We start from the raw sequence: 26,489 nt of genomic DNA on the forward strand, positions 1-26,489 counted from the left end.
GAGTGACGACATAGGTACCACGTGACATGGGAAAAGTATTAAAGTAATAATGTGCGGGCTCTTTGAGCGGATCTATGTATGGCGGAAGGGAAGAGTGGTTCTGGTTTGTAACGAGGTGATAGAATAGACAAAATGAAGAGCATGCAGCAGAAGAGCCCGAATGCGCAGCCTGGAGCGGCAGTGCCCCCGGGGCATGTCCGGACGAACGAGAAATGGCGCGGATCGGTGATCGTGCAAGCGCTGCAAGGTACGAGGGTGGTGGTGGTGAGAGCAGAGCCTCCGCTGGGTATGTGGGTGGTGGTGAGAGCAGAGCCTTCGCTGGGTATGTGGGTGGTGGTGAGAGCAGAGCCTCCGCTGGGTATGTGGGTGGTGGTGAGAGCAGAGCCTCCGCTGGGTATGTGGGTGGTGGTGAGAGCAGAGCCTTCGCTGGGTATGTGGGTGGTGGTGAGAGCAGAGCCTTCGCTGGGTATGTGGGTGGTGGTGAGAGCAGAGCCTTCGCTGGGTATGTGGGTGGTGGTGAGAGCAGAGCCGCCGCTGGGTATGTGGGTGGTGGTGAGAGCAGAGCCCCCGCTGGGTATGTGGGTGGTGGTGAGAGCAGAGCCCCCGCTGGGTATGTGGGTGGTGGTGAGAGCAGAGCCCCCGCTGGGTATGTGGGTGGTGGTGAGAGCAGAGCCTCCGCTGGGTATGTGGGTGGTGGTGAGAGCAGCACCTCCGCTGGGTATGTGGGTGGTGGTGAGAGCAGAGCCCCCGCTCGCTGGGTATGTGGGTGGTGGTGAGAGCAGTACCTCCGCTGGGTATGTGGGTGGTGGTGAGAGCAGTACCTCCGCTGGGTATGTGGGTGGTGGTGAGAGCAGAGCCTCCGCTGGGTATGTGGGTGGTGGTGAGAGCAGAGGCCAGAGCCCCCGCTGGGTATGTGGGTGGTGGTGAGAGCAGAGCCCCCGCTGGGTATGTGGGTGGTGGTGAGAGCAGAGCCCCCGCTGGGTATGTGGGTGGTGGTGAGAGCAGAGCCCCCGCTGGGTATGTGGGTGGTGGTGAGAGCAGCACCTTCGCTGGGTATGTGGGTGGTGGTGAGAGCAGCACCTCCGCTGGGTATGTGGGTGGCCCCCTGCAAACCTCATTTGGGGGGGCCCTTTCTACTGGTGGGCTAATAATATGGAGACATCTTCAGGCGAAGAATGCATTCATATCTCGGTTCCGGAGGGATTACTGAAGTTTTAGAATGACCAGCTCTGTCTGTCTCTGTCTCTGCGTGTATCACTATCTGTCTTTCCATACCATCGTGGGTCATGTATTGTCATATCTCGGCTATGCCCGGACAGATTGTAACCAAACTCGATAGGACAGTAGTGTGGGTCAACCAGAGTGTGATATGTGGCCAACAACGAACTAAGTCCAAATTCATTATTTGCCAGGATAACTCATGTGGGCCGAATACCAAGTATGTGAAGAAAGATAACGCTGACTGACGTCCAAAAGGTACTTCCGCAAGATGGAGGAAATGACGTAAAATCGAGTAAATAATTCACAGTAAATTTCATTCGATTTAATTTGAGGTCGTTGGAAAACTTTTTAACAAGTAATAAAAACAAGTAATAAAAACATGTAAAAAAGAAAAAGGATGTAGGGATGTTACTGGAAAAAAGTATGGAAACAAGAAGAAATCAAAACTGCGAGCAGTGATGCCCCGGGGACCAAGACGTCCCATTCTGATTGGGCAAGTGTGCAAAAACGTCCTTGACAACGGCAGCCCGGACCCAATTATGCAATGTTTGAACTCATCTCCTCTTCCTGTTCAGGCTGGAGTTCCCCAAGGTAGTGTTCTGGGCCCTGTACTTTTTCTGGTCTTCATCAATGATCTCTCTGACTCTCTGGAAAATCCTCTCTATCTCTTTGCTGATGACTCTACTCTCTGCCGCTCCATTCCTCATCCCTCAGATCGGCAGTCTGCAGCCTCCTCACTCTCTGCAGACCTGGACAAAATCACAGACTGGGCAAACAAGTGGAACATTAAAAAAAACCCATTTAAAACATAAAAAAAACAAACATTAAAATTCATTTTAAAAACATTAAAAAAAAAATACACCCAGTCCCAGACCCCATTTTCAATTGTCATTTTTGCAAGTCCCAGTCCTCTCACTCTGGTCTGGAAAGTGAAAGGTCTGCAACAAACTCCCTCACTCTCTTCAATCCCACTCCTCCCTCCAGGTCTTTAAAACAGCTGTTTACCACCATCTCTTATCTTCCCCCATCCAAAACCTTGATCTTTTCTACCCCCGTTGATTCACCCCAGATACACTTTTTTTTGAAATCCCGACTTCTTTCTCTCCTGGAAGTTCTAGCAGTGCCCATGTGTTTTATACCTTCCCCCCCCCCCCCCCCACCCTCACCATGCCTCCTCCCTCCAAGACCTCTCCCTCCCACAGATCTTCCGTTGTCCCTGTTCTCTGCTGTTGTACTTGTGTGCTTCCCTCTCTCTCCCCATCTTGTCTCCCGCTCCATTTATTGTATGTTTTGTGTGTCCGTTTGTCTTTGGTTTTTTTGTGATGGATGTTAGCTCTTACACGAGCCTCGATCTTGTATACAAAAACAAAAAACAAACAAAAAAAGACATGTCTTTCAATCCTGAGAAATCTCACACTCTTACTATGTCTCTCCGAAAAGACCGACTGGACAACCCTCCCATCTACTTTCTCAACAATCCTCTCCAAGAAGTTCTGTCGCTCAAGCTTTTGGGTCTCACTATCTGCCATGATCTTTCTTGGGAAAACCACATTTCCAAGCTGGCCTCCAAAGCCAGTCGCTGACTGGGCATCCTCCGTCGTGCGAAGTCCTTTCTGGGCACTTCTGACCTCCTCACCACATAGAAAAGCTTTCATCCGCAGCTCAATGGAATACTGTTCTCCCCTATGGGCCGGTGCTCCTGCCTCACACCTAGCTCGGCTTCACGCTGTTGAATCCAAAGCTTTCAGAATCATTGGAATCTCCCGCGATGAAGCTCATTGTAGGCAGGTTGGTGGTCTTACTGTCTTCTACCGACTCTTATCCGGCCTATCCCCCCCAGCCCTGTCTGTGCTCTGTCCCCCAAATATTCCTACAGGTCACACAAGATCTGCCAGCAACCCTCTTATGGTGAAACTGCCAAAATCAAGACTCTCTGCTCACCTTCACTGCTTCATTCCTCTTTTCTCCCGCCTCTGGAACAAACTCCCTCACTGTCTTCAATCCCACTCCTCCCTCCAGGTCTTTAAAACAGCTGTTCACCACCATCTCTTATCTGCCCCCCATCCAGAACCTTGATCTTTTCTACCCCCGTTAATTCACACCAGATCCACTTTTTTGAAATTCCGACTTCTTTCCTGGAAGTCCTAGCAGTGTCCATGTGGTTTTTACCTCTCCCACCCCCACCCCCTTCCCATGCCTCGACTCCCCAAGCCCTCTCCCTCCCACAGATCTCCTGATGTCCCTGCTCTCCATCTTGTCTCCTGCTACCTTTATCATATGTTTTATGTGTCAGTTTGTCTTTTTGTGATCAATGTTAGCTCTTACACGAGCCTCGATCTTGCATGCAAAAAAAATAAAAAAATAAATAATCTATCTGTAAATCTCAACGAGGATGAAAAATAGTAAAACAGACGAAAACCGGACCTTTCATGGCAGAGTTGTTGTTGTTGTTGTTGTTTATGTGGTCCTTCTGTGTCTGTCACGCTTTATTCTAAAATCATAAATGATTCCTGTTACCACACATTAAACATCTTCTTCATCAAATTCAGAAAGATTGACGAAATTTTAAAATACAAACCTGTATCGTTGTTTAAACAGACTGATTTTTTTTTTTTTCCAAGTATAATCGCTCATTTGGGGACCGAGTCCTATAAGAGACTTGGTCTCCCTTTGTTGTAGGACCTATTATTATTCTTTCCGCCAAATTTTGTGGAAGCTGCAGCGTCGGCACTTTTGCTCCGATCAACGATCAAGTTGAAACTTTCCAGGAATGTTAGGGCCAATGGGAATTGATGCCATCTTTTTTCCAAATTTTGATTTTGCAATCACTATGGCAACTAGCTTGGATTTAAGCGAAAACTTTAAAGATCTTCTTCTTCGAAACCCCAAATGGTTCCAAACCAAGGAAGGACTTCGCACGACGGAGGATGCCCAGTCGGCGACTGGCTTTGGAGGCCAGATTGGAAATGTGGTTTTCCCAGGAAAGATCATGGCAGATAGTGAGACCCAAAAGCTTGAGTGACAGAACTTCTTGGAGAGGATTGTTGAGAAAGTGGATGGGAGGGTTGTCCAGTCATGTGGTTGTGGTTGCCATGTGAAGTATACCATGTGGTTGTGAAGTGCAATATGAAGTCTAATATTAAACCCGTCAGTGAAGCGATTGGGAGCCGGTAGATATGCATGGCTAGTGTTATTGGAAACGTCTATGTCGCACAACTGGACTATCAAGATGCTTTAGCTGATGTGGGAGGCCCCCAGCGGTTGCGGGATCCGCGGGCACCCAACGGAGGCTCTGGCGTGAGAGTCTCCACTTGGGACTTGGGTCGCTTTGCCAACACAGACATAAATATTTCCGCGATATTATTGTTTCGTTTCGGTATAAACAGCGAGTTATGTTTTATATGTAACTCTTGAAACGCACATTCAATGTAATAACCTTCGGGCAATTTAACACTAACAGCTTGTGCCGTGGAAGTTACACGAGTCTGTTGTTGGACACGAAGAAAAGACTCAATTATAAAATTGAACCAACGGCCCCATTCATTCACCCTGTCGCGTCCACCCCCACCACTCTTTCGTGCTGCTCCTCCACCCTCACCACTCTTTCGTGCTGCTCCTCCACCCCCACCACTCTTTCGTGCTGCTCCTCCTCTCCACCACTCTTTCGTGCTGCTCCTCTCCACCACTCTTTCGTGCTGCCCTCCATCTCCACCACTCTTTCATGCTGCCCTCCATCTCCACCACTCTTTCATGCTGCCCTCCATCTCCACCACTCTTTCGTGCTGCCCTCCATCTCCACCACTCTTTCATGCTGCCCTCCATCTCCACCACTCTTTCGTGCTGCTCCTCCTCTCCACCACTCTTTCGTGCTGCTCCTCCTCTCCACCACTCTTTCGTGCTGCTCCTCCTCTCCACCACTCTTTCGTGCTGCCCTCCATCTCCACCACTCTTTCATGCTGCCCTCCATCTCCACCACTCTTTCATGCTGCCCCTCCCCTCTCCACCACTCTTTCGTGCTGCTCCTCCTCTCCACCACTCTTTCGTGCTGCTCCTCCTCTCCACCACTCTTTCGTGCTGCCCCTCCCCTCTCCACCACTCTTTCGTGCTGCCCCTCCCCTCTCCACCACTCTTTCGTGCTGCCCTCCATCTCCACCACTCTTTCGTGCTGCTCCTCCTCTCCACCACTCTTTCATGCTGCCCCTCCCCTCTCCACCACTCTTTCGTGCTGCCCTCCATCTCCACCACTCTTTCGTGCTGCTCCTCCTCTCCACCACTCTTTCGTGCTGCTCCTCCTCTCCACCACTCTTTCGTGCTGCCCTCCATCTCCACCACTCTTTCATGCTGCCCTCCATCTCCACCACTCTTTCATGCTGCCCCTCCCCTCTCCACCACTCTTTCGTGCTGCTCCTCCTCTCCACCACTCTTTCGTGCTGCTCCTCCTCTCCACCACTCTTTCGTGCTGCTCCTCCTCTCCACCACTCTTTCGTGCTGCTCCTCCTCTCCACCACTCTTTCGTGCTGCTCCTCCTCTCCACCACTCTTTCGTGCTGCCCTCCATCTCCACCACTCTTTCGTGCTGCCCTCCATCTCCACCACTCTTTCGTGCTGCCCTCCCTCTCCACCACTGTTTCATTCTCCCGATTTCGTGATTTCGTGAAATAAACTGCAAGGTATGGTGTGAAAACATCCAAGAGCCAAATTTACAAAAGGCGTTTAGCGGGCGTCTTGCTAACACACGTCTAACCCTTAATCGCGGACAAAAAGATTGTTGTATGCGCCAGCTATTCGCTTGTCTAAACAGCAATCTATGAAGGAAGGAAGATAAACATCCATTTAGTTGTGCATGTTTAAACATCTAATTAGCCTGTGAAACACCGCCCGCCCGTATCTCCAACATCCAATTGAAATGAGGCACTTGCAGAGAATCAAAATGCTGCGGACATGGGTTGGAGGGGATTCAGCCCATCGTTCCTCATCCTCGGTCGATCCAGGTCATCTGGCACTAGATTCAGCATCAAACAAAACGATTCCATCGAGATATCCGTCCATCCCTCCTCCCTCTCATCCATCCACACATCCCTCCAACCATTGATCATGGAAAAGACAACCTGTGAATGTGTGCAATCTCTGTATCCGACCTATGCTTCCCACATGTGTGCCACTCGGGGTAATCTGGATTGAAATGATCGATGATGGTTATTGAAACATCTCTCATGTTTTATGTTTGGGTTGTATACACGGTGTAAAATTAATTAGCCGCTGTCTATTTATTATGTATGCAGATTTGTTGACGCTTTGCCTCTCCTTCCACCCCCTTATAGTTATCCTAAAGTTAACTTAACGTGCCAGGAAGTATATGAGAGCACAACTGCAGTTCTAACTCGACAACTTTTGCCTATTATTCTTGCTTCAAGGTCTTAAACGTACTCTTAAATGTACCCTCGCCAACGTGTAAAAGTTTCTTTGTTATTTAAACGCTTGTGATTAGGTTTTGATTGCGCATTACATAATCGCTCTTCGGCAATTGGCGACTAACTTTGAATGGGTGATCATGTTGTGATTAGCGATTCTATACCCGGCTAACTCTTAAATTTCATAATTTCAGCCCTGTATGTTGTTGTTCCTCTTTCATGATCTCCACAAATGATGCTTAATCTTAGTTTGAGATGGAGAAGGTAAAATTAGGATAACAGCTTGGAAAAATCCTTGAAAACAATATAACTGGAAGTTTATAGAGATGGATCCTCAAAAAAACACCTCGAGCAAAAATCTTAAACTAGTTTTGTGGAAACCAGTGGCGTACGTGTCCATTTGTTATTTATCCCCATACTTTTTTTTTAAAATGGGGGGATATTGTAATCTGTGTCGGTGTCTGTCCGTCATACTATCTTTTCCGAAACGATTGGACAGAAATTCACCAAACCGGGTAGTTATGATCACCACATGGCACGAAGGTGCAAGAGCTGTATCATTTTTGGCCCCGACCGCTGGGGTGGGATCAAAAGGTCAAATGCCAAAAAATGCAATTTCTGGCACATTTTAAAACATTTTTAAATAAAACTTTGTATATGCGATCAACATTGGGGGACGCATGAAATATTTAACGTGTGTTTTTTGGATTTGACCCCTGGTTCATGCTCCAGGAGGGGTGACGGGGGTCAAAAATTTGGGGGAAATTTTTTCAACTCAAAATTTGATGTTGGTTCATTCATGGTGGAACTTCTTGCCATCTTTCAACTTTGCTTTGGATGAGAAACGTGGGAATTGTCGATGGCATGCCATCAATTTCGCTCTTGTTTTATATTTTATTTGCTTTTTTAACCACGTGATGAATATTCCTTTGTTGAAGTATTCTATTTTTTATTGAGTAAAGGTAATCGTCATCTGCTCATAAAAAAAAACATCATTCCAGAGATCTTCACGTGGTTACAATATTTAATCATTAAGCTGCATATGTTCTATTTACTGTAACCTTTTATGGTCCATCTACATATTATAAGGACATGTTATGGGGGATCTAAAGGAAGAGGAGGAGGATGAGGAAGTGGAGAGGGGTGGAAAGGAACAGTGAAGGGGAGAGGGAAGGCAAGCAGGGAACTGTTTCTTTCATCAACCATTGTTCTACTTGGCTGCTGATACAGATTGACATTAGCTTTCACCAGCAAGACTGGTTCTTCTTCATTATATCTGGGGGTGGTAAATTGAGAGGAAATAAAGGCAGTGCGCTCCACTATCAAGGAGGAATGACTTACTGGCAAACTTTCAAAAGTACAAATGTTATGCTAATGAACTGCAATTAACTCCTCCTCTCCATTCCCCTGTCAAATTTTCAGCATGATTATAGCTCACCAGCAAATCTCATAAGAATCGATGAAATCAAAAATTCAGCACAAATGGTGGTAGGATGGAATAATGTGGGGAAAGCGGAGGCATCGGCAGCTGGGGGCCGGGAGGTGTTTCGAGTGCATTTTGAATGGAAATCTTGAACTGCAACAGGTGAACTTGTAATGGGCAATCGGGAAAAACAAGGGAAATGAATAGTCTCTGAAGTTGTACTCGCTTTCAAGTTTTCTATTGAAAATGTTCCTCGGTCAAATGTATTTCCTGCCTTAGCAGAAGCAGTTTAATACACGGACCAACTGGGCCTGGGGGAAAAAAACAATATGCTACTTCAATGGTGGGAAAAACTTAGATAGATTTGGTCAACTTATTAATGACTGAATACAATTTTCAAGTGTTTGAAACAACACCAAAACTTTTTATATTGTCGTAGGCAGGCATCATACTATTTGTATACACTCTACTGTGACAGCCACACACGCACAGTCACATGACGCACACTTCTAATGACACGCCGTGATTGGACCGATACAAAATTTGAACACGACACGTGCGTCAGAATTCAGACGGTAAAAAAGAACTGGCAGGCATTATTGGTTTACAAAACATTCAGTAATCGATATGGGTCGGTGTCACCGTTACCCAAGCAGGAGCGCTAAGAGGCAATGAAAGGGATTTCTCTGCTTCAAAAGATACCAGAAATTAATCGGTAATTCAAGGAGACAGAAACAAGAAACGGTTGCTGAAGATGAAGACACTGGTTCAGCAAACCATGAGGAAGAAGCTGCAGATCACGGTGAGCCGGGACTGAGCGATGCCGGTGAAACGAAACAATAACTGCAGAACTGCAACAAGCCAAATCTTTTTCAGTGATTGTGGATTCAACGCTAGATTTACGACGTGTTGGTCAGCTGACTTTCATGCTAAGATTTGTTAATTCAAAAGGGCAAATGATGTAATGATTTGTTGGATTTGAGCCATTGGAGAATCGTACAGGACCAAGACTTGCTGACTGTGTACCTGGAATAATAAACAATTTCGGTTTGGACATCTCTAATCGCTGTGTTCAATCGCATGACAATTCCAGCGACATGTCAGGGATGATCAGGTGCATCTAAATCCATTCCCATAGGGAACAGGCGTTTCTATTTCGTTAAATCTAGTGGGAGTTAACAGTGTTAACAACAGCTGTTCAAATGCTGCTCATTTTTCTGGTTTCTGCAGTCGATTATGTGCTTTCTCCTCAGCATCCACATATCGCTGGAAACAGGTTTTCCATAATGATGGGTGGCCAATCATTCTTGACACCGGAAAATCTGTCCGACACACAATATGGAGCAGTTAAGCAAATTCTACAAAGGCTCTGTCAGAAGTACGATACAATTTGGCAAGAGATGGGAGGAAAACGTGGTCAATTGGTATGAATCACCAACTTCTCAGATTGTCCCCACCCCGAAACCATGATCTTTTCTACATTATCTTTTCTACCGTCGTTAACTCTCCCCTCCCACCAAAACCCCACTCCACCCAAATTTCCAGTTTTCCTTCCTGAGAGATTCCTTCTGATTCCGTCTTGTCCCCATGCACCCTCTCATGCCCCCCCATTCCTCCCCACACTCATGGTATGTCCGCCTCGCTCTGTCTTGCCCTCCGGCTCTGCTGTTGCAGTTTGAAGAAAAATAACTTTGGCCTGAATATACAGTTCAGTTACCGAGATCTCTTGAATCATTTGTGGCTTCTCTGAGAGATCAATTCCAGAACTTTGTGAATGCTGCCCAAAAATGCATGCAAGACTGTTTCACAGAAGTATCAAAGTGGTTATTATAAAGAAGTAATATGTATACAAAGAAGTATCAAAGTATCAAATGAGTCATACCCGAAAAGGAAAGCGGTTTGCGGATTAATTAGAAGAGCGTGGGACCTTAGGAGAAGCCAAACGTTTATCATGGAGAAATTTCATGTTGTAATTGACCAGTTTTTAGCAAGTCTTCATCACGGACTGGTTGTTTATAGCATGCGGAATGACTGTTTTGGAGTACTGTTAGAACACACTTGATGGGCATCGCTGACATGCCCAAGCACACCACTGAACTTGCTGCAGTTTCTCCCCAATGACTTTATAGAGATTTTTTTTTCTGATGAACTTGTATGAGCTGGACAAATCCTATGAGCTGGACAAATCCTATGAGCTGGACTATATAAAATAAAAAAAACACCTTTAGAGGCCATTTCCCCCCGCAAAGCGGGGGTTGGCGTTTTTCGGGCACCGTGGTTGTTGTTTTTGTTGGTCCCCTTTTTGAAGCAATGTTTTACGGCCGGATGCCCTTCCCGCCGCCAACCCTGTTTGTCGCCTTTTACGACACAGGGAATTACCAGTGAACTGGTGCTCAATTAGCCGACCTCGGAAGGATGAACAGGCTGAGTCAACCCCCCTGGCGTTAATTCAGCAATCGACCGGGATTCAAACCCAGGATCCTAGGATCCTAAGCTGGCACCCTAGCCGCTAAACCAACACCAGGCTGACTATGAGCTGGACAAATCTGCAACCAAATTGTTGCACGCTAGAAGTAAAAACATTTGCCTTTGGTCAACATTTCCTAATGTGTACATTTCTCTTGGAATATTTCTGACACTACTTGTTACTTCTGCCACCAAAGGTGTTTTCACGTCTTTTTTTTCTCTCCCTCTCCTTCCCCGCTCTTTCATGCTCAATCCCTCTCTGTGTTTGGTTTGTCTGTGAGCAGGATATCTCAAAAGGTTGTGGACAAATTTGGACGAAATTTAGTGGACAGGCTAGGTGTGTGAAAAGGATGAATTAATTAGATTTTGTTGAAGGTCCAGATCTGGATACGAGGATTTTTAGATTTTTAAAGTGATTCTTCACCATTGAGAGATGGGGCCAAAATGATATATAGCACGATATTTCTAAAAGTTGTGGATGGATTTGGATGAAATTTGGTGGACAGGTCGGGTGTGTGAAAAGGATTAATGGATTTGATTTTGTTGAAGATCCAGATCTGGATACGAGGATTTAAAAAATTTTTGAGTGATTCTTCACCATTGAGAGATGGGGCCAAAATGATATATAGCATGATAATTCTAAAAGTTGTGGACGGATTATGAGGACATTTGGTGGATACGGTGGGTAGGTGAACAATCTTTTTGGTTAATATCCGGATGCAGATCAGACCCATCAGTGGGATACAACACGTAAATTGTTCAGCCCAGCGGAGGTATGCGCTCTACCGAGTGCCGTTCTAGTTACGAACTGTGAAGGAGAATGTATGTTCTAGACTCTAGAGGATGTTGAGGATGGAAATGAATAGTCCCAAGTGGGACAGACGCTCATCTCCTGATGGAGGGCGATCGTATTTGGGCTGCATTAGGTGGTAAATGGGGTCTTAGGGTTCTGAAGGGTGCTAAGGTTTTTCAATAGTGTGTAATTAATACACCTACTCACATTGTGTGTGGACAATCAAGCAAGCAAACTCACCCAAATGCATCATCCTCTCTTCTGGTGAGGATAATTAAGAGCTTTAAGGCTGGTGTGTTGGCTTAATGGTTAAGGTGGCTGGCTTGAGATCTTGAGCCCCTGTCATGCTGTTGAATTAACTTTGGGTGGGTTGAGCCAGCCTGCCATCCTTCTGAAGTCAGCAAAATGAGTACCGGCTGACTGGAAAATGGGGGGCGGCACATCCCCAGGAAATGATGCAGCCAAGCAGACTCAAGCTGCATACGAACCACAATTAAGAGGTTTAAACTTAAACAACGAAAAATCTCGTGAGATGACAGATTCTTCGTGATATGATTCATAATGTCATACAGACTAAACAAGGATTACGTTTTGAGTTAATTAACTAATTATCTCAAAACCTCGATGGAGATTCAAAAAGGCTTCCATTAGTTTTTACGCATTGACGTCATGAATCATCAATGTCGAGTTTCCAAACGATTGGAGAGTCCCTTGGAGGAGGAGGGGAAAAAATGGTAATGAAACAATTGAAGGAAGGACTGACTGAAGGACATGGTTATGGCTTCAACAACTCATGTCGACTTTGTCGTATACGAACTGAAAATGAACTGAGACCAACTAAGCATCGAAGGAGTCTGGATGTTTGGTCTCTGATCGCAGTCCAGTCAGAACACGTGCAATAAATCGACGTTGATGACGTTGTAATGCTTTTTCCGCCCTCCAAGCTCAGAACAATCCGATAATTTAAGTTTTAGACGGCAAGACTTGCATTCCCATGAAGTTTGTATGCTTGTATTTAATTATTTTCACATTAGGTTACATGTGATGGTAAATTATAAAATGGAAGTTCAAGGAATACATGAAGAGACAGTTACACGACATCAAATGCAGCATCTCCTCCCATACCCCCAACACCCACAAATACCCATTTCTAAAGATATAAGAAGGTATTTGTTATGTGGTGGAGGAACTGACCAGGTATGGACAACAAAATCAAAATATCAGTTGGATTTATTTAATAATGCATTTTGATACATTCATGATTTTAAAAGGGTGTAGGGGGCGGGAGTTGTGGGATCCCAATGTTATGTGTGCTCAGGGCATGGAAAAATCCTAATAGTCTTCTGTGCTGAAAGCACTTGGCCACACAACCCAAGTTTTATTTTCTTGTTTGAAGTCTCAACAATGCCATGGTGTGGTATGCCCTGCAGGAAAATTGCGGCTTCTGTTTGAGGAACAGCTTGGTTTGGTGGACTTCCAACTCTCAAACCGATCTTGCATCCTTTACATCTCTGAAACCGATCTTGTGGCTGGTTCGGCTTATAAACGCAAGCTGGTTCGATTTAGGAAGGTACTTGGTCTTCATCTTTACTGGTTATACCTTGTGGTATAATCTGTATATGTTTGGGTGTTTCTTTATACAAGGTCAAGGCTCGTGGAAGAGCTAGAACACTGAACGGATCAGGACAACAACAACAACAACAACAACAACAGGCATTTTAAGGCCATTTTCCCTGCAAGAGCGGGGGTTAGCCTTGCGGTCCCCATGACAATCTTCTCCATCTTGCCATATTTTCTGCATCTCTCCTTGTTAACCCCCTTGCCCGCATTTCTTCTTCGACCATCTTTATCCAAGTCTTTCTCGGTCTTCCCCGTCCTCTACTTCCTTCTACATTCATTTCCATCACTCTTCTCAACCAGTCACTTTCATCCTTCCTAAACACATGACCAAACCATCTCAACCTGTTCCTCTTCACAGCATCAATCACAGGATCTATTCCCATCATTTTTCGCAATTCATCATTTGTCTTCCTCTCTCTCAACGATACTCCGCACATCCATTGAACCATTCGCATTTCCACCCTTTCCAACCTTCGTTGCTGCTCTACGTTCATTACCCATGTCTCGCTCCCATAAATCATAACACTTCTCACATATGCAGCATACACCTTTCCTTTCAGCTTCAACGACACTCCCCTCCTCGGATCAGGACGAAACAGAACAAAAGAAAAAGTAGAAAGAGGGGGAACCTCCAATCTCAGGATTGAAGGACAAAATAGAGAGAGACTTGGCAAATGAGGGGTGTGGGAGGATGCAGGGGATGGACAAGATGGATCCAGGGCAAACTCTCAGCAAGGACAAAGTGGAAACATCAAGTGCTTCAATTGCATCAGAAACTAGAGAGTTCATAGAACATGTTACCCCGTGCAGTGTTCAAATACTCTTCAATCTAAATAAAATAATGATTTTAAAGATTTTTAAAATTCTGGAGGTTTAGCGCTATTGGTGCAGTGTTGTACACCACCTTATTTAACATGACTGTCCACGTACTGCAAACCTGGAGGTTCTTGGAAGTGATGAGGTGATTTTTGTTCAACAGTGTTCAAGTCTACAGGGTGTTCTAAAAAGAAGTGGACAACTTTGTTGTTACTATATTTAGTACCAGCAGAGTTACCCGGCGTTGGCTGGAAAATAAATAGTCAGTCGTGTGTGTAGTGGGCTTTTTATAGTCGGAGGAAGCCACGCCCCAAGTCTAAATCTGATGCGCCCATTGATTTTATTGTGAAAAGTTACCCCCCATGATCCCCCTCTTCCCTCTCTAAGTCACTTCCTTCGGCTGTCCATGAGGCACAACCGAACAGACGTTCACAAATAAGGTTATAGATCACAAACGACAACGATACCCGTTGTTTTATATGATACAGAAACTCAAAGTTTTTTTCATTTCCAGGTCTGGTGGTTTTATGTAAAAATAAAAATGACTCCTCCACACTCCGCAGGAGAAAGCTCAATGCGTTGAATAGCTCATAGAGAGGAGATCCGACAAGTAAGTTCAGCGTAATTTCCGTACAAGGTAAGGAAGGAATCCGCCATCGCGAACTAGTATCGGATAGTGGTACAAGAGGTTTGATGAGACTGGAAGTTGTTGTCAGAAAGAGAAAAGTACCGGACGACCAAGCACAAGTGCAGCAGACGCTGAACGAGTGCATGAAACATTTCAACAAAAATCCCAGAAAATCAATCTGACGCACATACAGAGAACTGAGACTACCAACCACCAATGTACACAGGGTTTTGCATAAAAGACTGAAGCTTTATGCCGATAAGGTGCAGATTCTGCAGGAACTCGAACCAAATGACGGACCCAAATGCAAGGTGTTTGCTTTGGAAATGCTCAGTCGCATAGAGGACGATGAAGATTACCTGAAAAAGGTCATGTTCACAGACGAAGCTTGCTTTCATGTATCGGGGAAGGTCATCCGGCACAATGTGAGGACCTGGGGCTCTGAAAAACTCCACGTGGTCATTGAACACACATCACAGTCCAAAGGTCAATTTGTGGTGTGGCCTTCTCCATGACTACTTGGTGGGTCCGTTTTTCTTTGCGGAGGCTACAGTGACATCAAAAAATTACAGAACATGTTGGAAGGATTTTCCTTCCCACAGACTGAAGATCTGCAACCTCAACATTTTTCAACATGACGGTGCTTCGCTTCATTGGGCCTCAGTAATTTGAGTCGCCCTGAATGAAAATTTCCAGGTCGCTGGATTGGCTGGGACGAACCAACCGCCTGGCCCCCACGATCACTAGACATAAACCTCCTTGATTTTTTTATTTTTTTTCCTGAAGGGGGTTTGTCAATGATGTTGTCTACAACACCAATGTGGCAAACTGCAGGATCGTCGTTCTTGGATCACAGCTGCATGTGCACTGGTGAACGCAAACATGCCGAGCCAAACATGGCAAGAACTCGTGGACCACCTTGATGTCCTGTGCGCAACAAACGGAGCTCACATTGAAGTGTATTCATGGTGTGCACAAAACTTTGAGTTTCTGTATCATATAAAACAAAGGGTATCGTTGTATCATTTGTGGTTCTAAATATATTAACAACCAAAGTTGTCTGGGTCTTTTTGTAATACCCTGTATAATTCAATTTAAATAAAATAAAATTGTAAAAGTTGTATAAATAAATAAATTCTGCAATTTACCGCCGTTTACTCAGGCGTTCAGCATGCCTACACCAACCTACCGAACACGTTACATTAGTTATTTATGCCTTTTGTTTGTGTCCTTTATGACGTCCTTAAAAACAGTAAGTTTCCTGTTTGGAATGTTGTTGTTTCGTACGCAGTCTGTGGCTGCTGGTTGCATCATTACCTGGAAGCGTGGCCATTCTGCTGATGTAGTGCCCCGGTTGCCAATAAGCTGGTACTCATTTTGCCAACCTCAGAAGGATGACAGGCTGAGTCAATCCACCTGGTGTTATTTAAACTGCAGGATGAGGGCTCAAACTCAAGACCTTAAACCAGCAACCTTAACTGTTAAGCCAACCCCTGGCTATCCTGTTTGGAATGATTCTCAGTTTTGTTTGACTGCCATTCAGGCAGAGTAAAAAAAAAAAAAAATCTAACTGCTGCGCATGAAAATGTGATGAATTCAGAGACGGCAGGTTTGTTTTCCAACTCATGTTCAAATTTGTGTTCAAAATACTGTATAACATTCAATTTAACGACGATGGACGACGGACCGAACCAATTGCTTAACCCCGCTTTTTGCTTTGCATGTGTGGGGTAATGAAAAAGTCCTGGAAAAGCGAATGCCCAACCACTGACCACCACTTTGAGGAGAAGATGGACATCTAGAGCATGTACTAAGAAAGCCTGATGACAAACTTTTAAAACAAGCCTGGAAATGGACCCCCAAGGGGGAAGAGGAAGAGAGGCAGACTTAATGCTTCAAAAGAACCAACACAACCGAGGCAGAATAATACATGCCACTTTAAAAAAAAAAAAAAAAAAAAAATTTAAGGATCGTTGTGGAAAACACACACACATACACACCTATTATTCCAGTTCTGTGAACCCGCACTTCCCACAAGCAATGTCAACTACCATACAGGTTCCGAGTTAGTTATTTCATTAGTAATCGTTGATAAAAAAAAAAAAAAAAAAACACCTTTAGAGGCCATTTTCCCCGCAAGCGGGGGTTGGCCTTTTTCGGGGACCGTGGTTGTTGTTTTTTGGTCCCCTTTTTTGAAGCAATGTTTTACGGCCGGATGCCCTTCCTGCCGCCAACCCTTTTTGTCGCCTTTTACGACAAACGGGGAATTACCAGTGAACTGGTACTCAATTTGCCGACCTCGGAAGGATGACAGGCTGAGTCAACCCCCCTGGCGTTAATTCAGCGATCGACCGGGATTCAAACCCAGGATCCTAAGCTGGCACCCTAGCCGCTAGCCCAACACCAGGGTTTATCGGATCGTTCGTTCAGATAGTGGAGTGAGGTATTCCTTTTGTGTAGTGGGTTTTATGGGTCAATATGCATTGTGTGGGATTAGCTAGGCCTTTCCCTTTTTTCTCCCCATTTCATTATAAGTAGACACAAACACGTCCAAGCTCCATAACCTATGCTGCACGGCACTAGCGCAACCTAATTTGAATACGCGTGCCAAAACCTAGTTTGAATCGCACGCCATAACCAAGCTGCCATACCACATTTACGGCTATCGTGCTGTCCCCACAATCACCACGATACCACAATGCGTTGGTGGTTGGCACTTCAGACCTACTTGTTCAGACCTCGATAACCCGAAGCACAAATGTGCGCTAATCACTCAGGCAACTTTATTTAGAAACTATGATGCTCTGCTCGCTTGTCATGTTGATTAGCGTACATTCGCACCTTGAAGGCAGCCAAAAGCCGCCAGCTCAGTGTTAAGTGAGGAGCTCCGGGCAGTGGCTCGTCTGGGTGGTAATGAGGCAATTTCCACAACTGCAAACTTGCGTTGAGGGTGATGTCACTCAGGAACTCGTGTGTGCACAAATGGGCGCACCGTAAATCCCGGTAACCACACCTATAGACACTCTTGATCCCTGCCAAAGGCTCCGCCCCTGCCTTGCCACTATTTAAGCAGTGTCCCAGACGCACGGAGAGTGATTGTTGGCTTGGTAAGGCAGCATACAGTGAAAGGCAGGATGGAGCTGGAGCTGTGGAATGATGTTGGCAGGATGGAGCGCTGGGCAAGCGAGCGAACCAGGCACCGTGCATTCATTAGTGAACTGGCCAGGCCAATTATCACCTCACACATTAAGTAATGTATCTCTCACATGCTCTTTCTCTCTTCGATCCTCTACTTTGGATGCACCAGAACTCAACGAAGGCAACACCGCCAAGGCAAAGCCACCAACCATTCTTTTAAGAGCGACCTCACTGAAACGCAACTCTTTTCAGCTTCCTCCTCGCACCTCACCTGCACCCCATCCACACTTGTTCAATACGCACCTTAGACACCAGATTCCTCCTTTTTACCCACCTCCCCAAGCGAATGGGCAGTGCATCCTTCCCCCTCCCCCCCCCACCATCCCCATCGTAGTAGATCCTGAAACCCGTGCCTGTAACAATATACATATATATATACACACACACACACACACACACACACACACACACACACACACACACACGGACATGTGTAATACAAGACTGTTGGATGAGGCAAAAACAGCCACTGAGCTTGGAGGAAGTGCTGTCACTTCCCGGGGCACTCTGGGTACCAATGATGGCATTTCCTAAGGAGGAACTTCTTCTTCTGCCCCATGGATGCCAACATATGGGGCTTGTCTGTGCTCGTATTCTTTTAAATGCTGAATGTCAAGCAAGGAAACAGCACACATCATTTAAAAATGTCTTTGGTATGATTCTGTCGCTGAATGGCGTCGTCTTGTCTCCGCCTTATCTCTTCCTAATGGCAGGGGGATATAATAATATAATAAATATTCTCCCGGTTAGCAGTTCCTCCAAAACATTACATCCACCTACTGCCCTTTATGACCTTCATGTCCCCAATACCCCTTCTTGCCCTACCTCTTAAATACTGCATTCTTTTTTCTGAGTTTAACTTATCGTACCACCCTCTATACGACTCCTGTCTAGCCCCCCATTTCCCACATGACCATTCAAAATAACCAACCCCCCAACTCCACCTCCTCTGGGAAACGTGTGACAAAGTCCTCTGAACTTTTCCAAAACTTGTCCTTTTCCTACTCCTGGTAACCCACCTGAGGTGCATATCCTGAAATGACATTCAACAAATCCCTCTCAACAATCAGATTTTCAGACATCAGTCTCTAACTCGCCTTGACAAATGCACCTCCTGCTGTGCCAACTCCTTGTCCAAAACCACACCTGCTCCATTCTTCCTGCCCTTCCCTCCACTATAGAGAACCGTAAACCCTTGACCTAGCCCCCTTGCGTCATTTCCTGCCCCTGTGGTGTCGTGCAAACAAGCACCCCGCACTGTTCTACTGAGCAGAACATCTACAATCTCCCCACCCTTTCCTGTCAAACTGTCAACATTAAAGGAATCAAATTTCAACCTCCTCTCATCCCACAATAAAGCCGTTTGAAAAGTTGCCAAATGACAAGGGAGTGGGGAGAAGGGCTGTTCACTCACATCAACCATGCAGGGCGAGGCTCCACCCGTTGGGTCCTGCCGTTCACCTTTTCTTTTGAAGAACTTGTTCGTTGTTGTTAGCCAAAATGTTTTACATCCGGTTGGCCAGCCATGGCGATTGGCAAACCCCCAACTGGGAGGTTGCAACATGACAAACTTGTTCAAACAAACATGACAAAGAGCAAACCAACAAAAAACATGGCAAACCCCCAACTGGGAGGACCAGGGATTTCAAATCAGAGTCCATCTACAAGCTACCTGTCGACTAACACTAAAAGGCATGGACTGGCCTTGTTTTGTTTTTTTAATCACAATATCCTTCTCTTCCCTCTTACAATATTATGGGTAAATAAGAAGTAAATTAGGAATGTGAATAAAGGCATGAGATTTCGAATTTGGAAATGCAGTGCTAATAATTTATGGATTACCTCGTTTTCCAAATAAGAAGGGCAGGGTGGGGGTACCTCAAACCTGCAATAGACTCCCACTCACAATGGGTAACCAATATCATCCTTTTTGTTTTATTTAGACTGGGTGGCAAAACGTATGGTATGACTGGATGGATATTCATGTTACTTATATCGTACAAGTTGTGCTCTCTCTCTCTTTTGCAGGCGTGTCCCCCACACAGCACGGTTCTCGTGGAACGAACGGCGATTAGTGAGCAATATTTTTTGGCCGTGCAGCAATTTGCAGTGCTGGGCTTGGGAGTCACCCTTATGCCTGTGCTGAGCCAGGCAGAGGCTGCTCTGGTCATCACACATTTGGTTGGTATCAGCACCTCGCACAATTCTAAACTCAAGTACATCTTCACAAACATTTCCTTTGAACCGTCGTTTAAAATCTGCAGAGCGTATACAGCATGACCCCCAAAAAGTGGACCCTGGGAAAAGTTTAATAACTTTAATATTATCCAATCGATCTTAACATAATTTGCAGATCATATTAGTCCGTCATAATCAATATATCACCAACAATTCAAGTTGTCTATAAAGAAATTTGACAATTTTACAATGAAATTACTGATGCCGTCTATGTTTGATGTGCTCAAAATGGCTACCATTTCGATCAATGTGGAGGGCCATACGTCAAGCAAAATTATTGATGACTTGAAGAAGAACCACCTTTAGAGGCCATTTTCCCCACAGAGTAGGGGTTGGCCTTTTTCAGGCACCGTGGTCCCCTTTTTGAAGCAATGTTTTATGGCTGGATGCTCTTCCTGCCCCCAACACTGTTAGTCGCCTCTTGCGACACACAGGGAATTACGAGTGAACTGGTACTCAATTTGCCGACCTCGGAAGGGTGACAGGCTGAGTCAGTGAGTCAACCCCCCTGGTGTTAATTCAGCGATCCACCGGGATTCGAACCCAGGATCCCAAGCCGGCACCTTCACCGCTAAGCCAACACCAGGCTCCATTGATGACTTGGATGCACAGTTTTCAGAATTCTCCTCAAGCTTTCTTTGCTGATGTTGAGCTCTTGACAGCGGTGCCAGATTTCTTGGGATCGCAGGCAACCGAGTCAGCGATGGCAGCAACATTCTCGGATGACCTTCCCGATTGATTTTGGTCGGCCAGAGTTGCCTCCTTTGTTTGGTAGAATTCATATTCAAGACTGTGCCATGCTGTCTAAATATTTTCACAAACCTTAGAATTTGAGACTTGCTGGGTGCTTTCCTTGATGCAAAATGTGCGCAGAACAGGCTCCTTGTCTGCAAGAACGAATTTGTCCGCAGAAAATTACTTTTCTTCAGGTGTCCACAAGATGACGTATGAATGTCAGATTCAAGAAATTTGGCAGATACAATACTCTCCCTTTACTCAGTTCAGAGATCCTGAAAAATGAAAGATATTCAATGAAAACTGAAGGTGATTAAACTTTTCCTGGGGCCCACTTTTTTGGGGCCACCCTTTACGGGCACTCAAAGCGTCTATTTGGTGACGGAGTTTAAACTGGGAAACGTTAGAAAAATGGCCAAATGTGCATCCTTTCGCATGGCTTGGATATCCACAACAGATCCATGAAATTAGTGTCAGCGATTTCAAATAACTGCCTATGCCTTCATTCTAATTGAGTTATGAAAAAAAATAACGAGCTGTCACACTTTCGGAGCCATCTGTTGGTACCACAGAAATATGTTGACCCTCTCGGTCCAAACCATCTATACTTGCGTACATATTTGCCATCTCATTGGAGCAAATGTCACCTGACCAGTTTGGACATTACCGTTATCATTGTGGAATGTAGGCCTCTAAAAGTCTGATGCTTCTAGTTCATCCAAAACCAGGTCCAAACTTTGGTTTTCTAAAGTCCATTGTTTCATGTCGCTTCCTCTTTAAAAATCCATAAAACCACCTACGAGGAATACATTAGTCTGAAAATACCGATTGGCAAAAACGTAAAACTTTATTAGTGCCATTTCATGTCCAATACATTCTCCATTTTGTTGTTTTCTTGCACAGTCAGCAGAGGGCGCTCTGGGATGGTTCTATTTTTTAAATGCTTGGCAATAAAACATTTGGACTCCACATCATATCCATAGTATTTACAACTATAATTTCAAAAAAAGGTAATAAAGGTCAATTACATGATGTACATGCTCAGAATAAACATGGTGTGAAATTGAGAAATTGAGCTTGTTGAGATGTCGTTATGGCATTGATACACGAGTACCTGTAAACACCATAGCAAACAGAAGTACTGCTAGTCTACCTTGGGATTCACCATCGTTTTTATTTAAATTCCTCTATATGCAAGTATGGGCTGGCAGGATGGCCGAGAGGTATGCACACTCGCCTCTAAGGTGTCTCGCTTGGGTTTGAATCCCGACCCAGCTATAAACTGTCAGTTTAGTGTTTCACGGGCAGGGCGATTCATCTCTGTGGTGCCGTTCCTTGGATGCACATTAAATTGTGTCCTGTCTCCCAGCAATAGTTTGTAGCAGTTAGATTCCACGGTGTCCTTCGTGTGAAGAGTAGGTGAGCTATGGCTGGCACCCTGACCTTATTACAATTTCCTGCCATGTCTTAGCGAGTCAAGTGGCAACTCAACCAGAACTGTAGCCTAGTAACTACTTTGGCAGATGTGCTACCACCGGCACCATGGCCAAGTTCCAAATTCCTGCCCTATCTACTGCTGGGAAGACCATGGTAAACCACCCAGTATAATCCTTGTCAAGAAACTGCTTCGGCAACACTGACGCTCTGTAACAGAGTATGGTACTTCAGTCAGTTTTGGTTTGTGTTGTTTGTAGAACAGTATTGAAGGTTCTTTCATGTCATGGGGACATGGCTCATTTTATTGCTACGATCTTGCTGTTCAGAGCCAGTCCAGTTAACTTTTGTGTTAACTTATTCTTAATCGGTGACTTGAAGCAATTTGTGGTCTGTGCAGGCTGGAGAGCATTGCAAGGAGGACACGAGGAACCCATTTCTGCCTCGCCACAATCCACCTGGGCTAGTCAATGGGCAGGTCTTGGAGAGCATCTTGAAGGTCCCAGGGATTGGTCGTGTGAAGGCTTTGACGCTGCTCAACTACTTCCCCTCACTCCTGAAACTTTCCACTGCCTCGGAGGACGAACTGGCAGAGGCTGTCGGGCCAGCTTTGGCTAAAAACGTTCACAGGTTTTTCACGCAAACCACAAACTCGTGAAATGGACCGAGGACTGCAAACGGAAATCTGAGCAACTACTAGCTGAGCACTACAAAGACTGCATTCAGAACCCCTAATGGTCTCTCGACTACAATGGTGTATACGAAAAAAGTGAATGGGGGTAACGTACAAGAGAATCGTCATTGCGGCAAAGCTTAAATTTACCATTTCTTTGTTATTACACGTCCTTAAGCGTAATTTTTTTTGATGACTTAAAAGATGTCTGACAAGCATTACTCAATTATATTTGGAAAAAATAAATAAATAAAAAACCTGAAAAGCTCATGAAATGAAGTTTGAAGTCGACTGTATAAAAATCCAGCATTTTGTAATACTGGTACTTAAAGACGAAATAAAATTAATGTTTACTGTACTATCATAGAGTTGGTTTTTCAAAGGTATCAATAGCGTCATCGATCGAGCCGCTTGGAATTTCTTTCCGAGCCACAAAGGAATGTAAGCCATTGATGCATTAAATGAGACCAGTGACCGATAAAACAGCCAAGAAAAATAAAATTATGAAACAGTATGAAAGAACTATGGTCCTCAACTAGTTTTGGCCATTCTTTTTTCCAGTGATCAAGCATCAAGGCTCATGATTATGTATAAAAGGACATTTCTATTACGAGTTATCATGGGACTCAATTTTTGTTTTTTTTGGAGTGTGGAATAAGTGTTCGGACCAGTAGACTATCGATGCCACCACATGAGGGCTTGTAGAAACGAGCAATTCCTTTGGTCGAAAATCTTTTGTACAGTGGAGATGAATTCACTGGGTAAACCTGTGCTATCTAAATGTCTTTGGTCAATTTTTTTAAAAGGAAATGGATGTGGTTCTTTTAAATTTCATTGAAGGATCAATAACTTTGCTCCAAGTACAGCCGAAGTCCCATGACAGTGTCAACAGTCCTTGTGCAACGATGTGAGGCCATTTTTTGGCCTAAGGTTCAAATGTAGACTTGCAAGCTTCTCTTGAATTTTTTCCAGTTCATCATCAGCAGAGATTACCTGCAAACAAGATGAAAGCATTGCAATTACATCCCAACAAGATGGAAATATTACCAACTACAACCATCACATAGATATATCTATGTGATCGTGGGGAAAGGGGGAACCTCTTCCTGAAGCAAGCCATTTGTGCCACAACGATAAGAGATTAGATCAAATACTGGAAATTAACTTGCTCGAAATGTGACATTGCACCAATTACCTAATCGACTTCAGCTGGCGATGACCTCAGTTGGATTGCGCACTCTTAGTGCCTTCAGAAAATATTCACACCCCTTGACTTTTTCACATTTTGTTTAGTTTGCATTTTAAAATGATTAAATTGAGATTTTTTTTTGTCACTGATGTAAATATAATACCTCGTAATGGCAAAGTGGAGTTGTTTTTTTAGAAATTTTTGCAAAGTAATTAAAAATGAAAAGCTGAAATGTCTTGTCAATAAGTATTCAACGCCTTTGTTATGAGACTCCAAATTGAGCTCAGGTGCATCCAATTTCCTTTGATCATCCTGCAGATGTCTACAACTTGATTGGAGTCCACCTGGGGCCAACTCAATTGATTGGACATGATTTAGAAAGAAACACCTTTCTATATAAGGTCCCAAAGTTGACAGTGCATGTCAGAGCAGAAACTCTACCATGAAGCCCAAGGTTCTGCTCGCTTCATTCACGTTTTTCCCAGGTTTTTTCTTCCAACCCAGGTTCGTTTGCACTTCCGGTTCTGCTGGCAAGGCTGTGTTTTTCCAAACTCTCCACGCTATCAAAGTAAATAATTTTTCCCGTTTGTATTATCGTGCGATTCCCCAGGTGAACACCACAGGGATCACGATTGGCCAATAGTGAGCTTTAACTCCGAAGCATTCAGTTCAATTGCGGACTTGATACACAAAAGGAAAAGGGGAGGAAGCTGAAGCGCTTACCTGAGCGATCCTGCCGGGCAGTCTTCAACCTACAGAAAATAACTCAAACAAAAACCGGGTTTAGAAACATACAGAAAATAACGAAAGGATTTATTAAAACGGATGCTGAAAACAAGAAAACGCGATGGTAAAACAAAAATTTCCTAAATGGGATCCTCCACACCAGACTTAAACACAGACAAAGGGATAAAAGAACGTTGCATAAAATAAATTATGGGTGTGTGTGTGCTTAGCTCTGATCACTGGTTAAGTCTCGTCAAGGTCTGCGAACGGGATTGGCATTGCGCGCGCGTTGGCGGGAACCCGGCCTCGTTGCGCCTGTTTGCGCTGCAGCGCTCGTACACTCATACACGCACGGGGAACCGCACTTCCCGGGCCGCGGCTCCTCCCGCAGCCTCTGCACGTCTCCGATGGCGTCTCTGAACACGGTCGGTCCAAGCACAAGAGCACGAGGGAGAAGAACAAGGGAAAAGAGCGACAATGGAGCAAGAGAGAGGAAGGCAAGAGAGAAAATGTCGGTCCGAGAGTTCTTTTAACGTCGGGTTGTGACGTCATCAGCACCTCACCAATCAGCCCGCAGGCGACCACTGCCTGCTCAGCTCTCCATCAGTCAGCGCGCCGCTTCTTCCTCGCCCTTCTTTCACCAATCGATGAGTGCCTTCTTGCTCCGCCCTGGCCAATCAGCGAGTCCTTTCTTACCCCGGCCTTCCTGTTGGTCAACTCCAGCCCAATCACTGTCCTTCTGGGCGTGGCTCTCGGCCTGCCCAAGCGATGTGTGCCTGCCAGACGGAATTGTCAGCCCCAGTGCCCGTTGCCTGGCTTCCGGTTGGTTTTATTGTTATATGTAGTTTAATGGGCAATTCCTGCGCTAGTATCTATTGCGTTGCCATAAGGGACAAAGGATACATCACCAAGTGTAAGATGTACAAGTAGTTAACATGCCCCGCCCCCTCGTGATGGGGACAGATATAAACTTATCCGACATTCAGCTAAGCAGAACTTATTACATGGTGATGGTTCTTACCCGACATCCGGAGCATGATACCTACACAATTTTGGCTGAGTCTCTGCAGCACTTCACAAATCGAGGCTTTATGGGAGAGTGGCCAAACAGAAGCCACTCCTTAGAAATAGGCATACGACAGCACGCCTGGAGTTTGCAAAAATGCACGTGAAAGACTCAGCATGGAGCAACATATTCTGTGGTCTGATGAGAAGAAAATTTAACACTTTGGCTTGCAAAGTGCTACGTCTCACAGAAACCAAGCACAGCTCATCACCCATGTAACACCATTCCTACCGTGAAGCATGGTTGTGGCAGCATCATGCTATGGGGATGCTTTTCAGTGGCAGGGACTGGGAGACTTGGAAGGATAGAGGGAACAATGAATGGAGCAAAATACAGGCAAATCCTTGAGGAGAACCTGCTTCAGACTGCAAAAGACCATAGACTGTGTTGAATATTTATGTTCCAATAGGACAATTACCCTAAGCATGCAGTCAAAGCAACACGAATGGCTTCAACAAGAACGTGAAAGTCCTCGAGTGGTCCAGCCAAAGCCCAGACGTGAATCCCATTCAGAATCTGTGGAAAGATTTGAAGATTTCTGTTCACCCACGCTCCCCATCCAACTTGACAGAGATTGAGCAAATCTGCAAGGAAGAATGGGAGAATCTCCCCAAATCCAGATGTGCAAAGCTGATACAGACATACCCAAGAAGACTCGAAGCTGTAATCATTGTCAAAGGTGCTTCTACGAATAATTGATTCAGGGGATTGAATACTTATGTAAATTAGATATTTATGTATTTCATTTTAAATTAATTTGTAAAACATTCCAGAAACATTAATTCCACTTTGACATTATGGGGTATTATGTGTCGATCAATTACCAAAAAATCTCAAATGAATCCATTTTAAA

At 44.9% G+C, this 26,489-nt stretch overlaps 2 protein-coding genes across 5 annotated transcripts in view; one reads left to right on the top strand and one right to left on the bottom strand.

The window, feature by feature from the left end:
* On the top strand, window positions 1-23,013 carry FAAP24 (FA core complex associated protein 24). Its single transcript, XM_068128790.2, has 4 exons — window positions 1-247; window positions 12,744-12,883; window positions 19,604-19,756; window positions 22,383-23,013. The coding sequence occupies exons 1-4, from the start codon at window positions 133-135 to the stop codon at window positions 22,638-22,640; spliced, it is 666 nt and encodes a 221-aa protein (XP_067984891.1). The 5' UTR covers window positions 1-132; the 3' UTR covers window positions 22,641-23,013.
* Window positions 21,377-26,489, bottom strand: part of LOC137435209 (thymidine kinase 2, mitochondrial) — a 100,717-nt gene continuing 95,604 nt past the window's right edge. For 3 of the 4 annotated variants that reach the window (XM_068128786.2, XM_068128789.2, XM_068128787.2), the window contains exon 10: window positions 21,377-23,648. In XM_068128786.2, the coding sequence (XP_067984887.2) occupies window positions 23,541-23,648 (108 nt within the window). In that variant the 3' untranslated portion in view covers window positions 21,377-23,540. Of the gene's footprint in view, window positions 26,221-26,489 lie in introns of all 4 variants that reach the window. The other variant, XM_068128788.2, reaches the window with a different exon arrangement.

This window comes from Myxine glutinosa, chromosome 9 (genome assembly GCF_964187855.1).
Source record: "Myxine glutinosa chromosome 9, kmMyxGlut1.1, whole genome shotgun sequence".
In the NCBI taxonomy this organism is placed as follows: Eukaryota; Metazoa; Chordata; class Myxini; order Myxiniformes; family Myxinidae; genus Myxine; species Myxine glutinosa.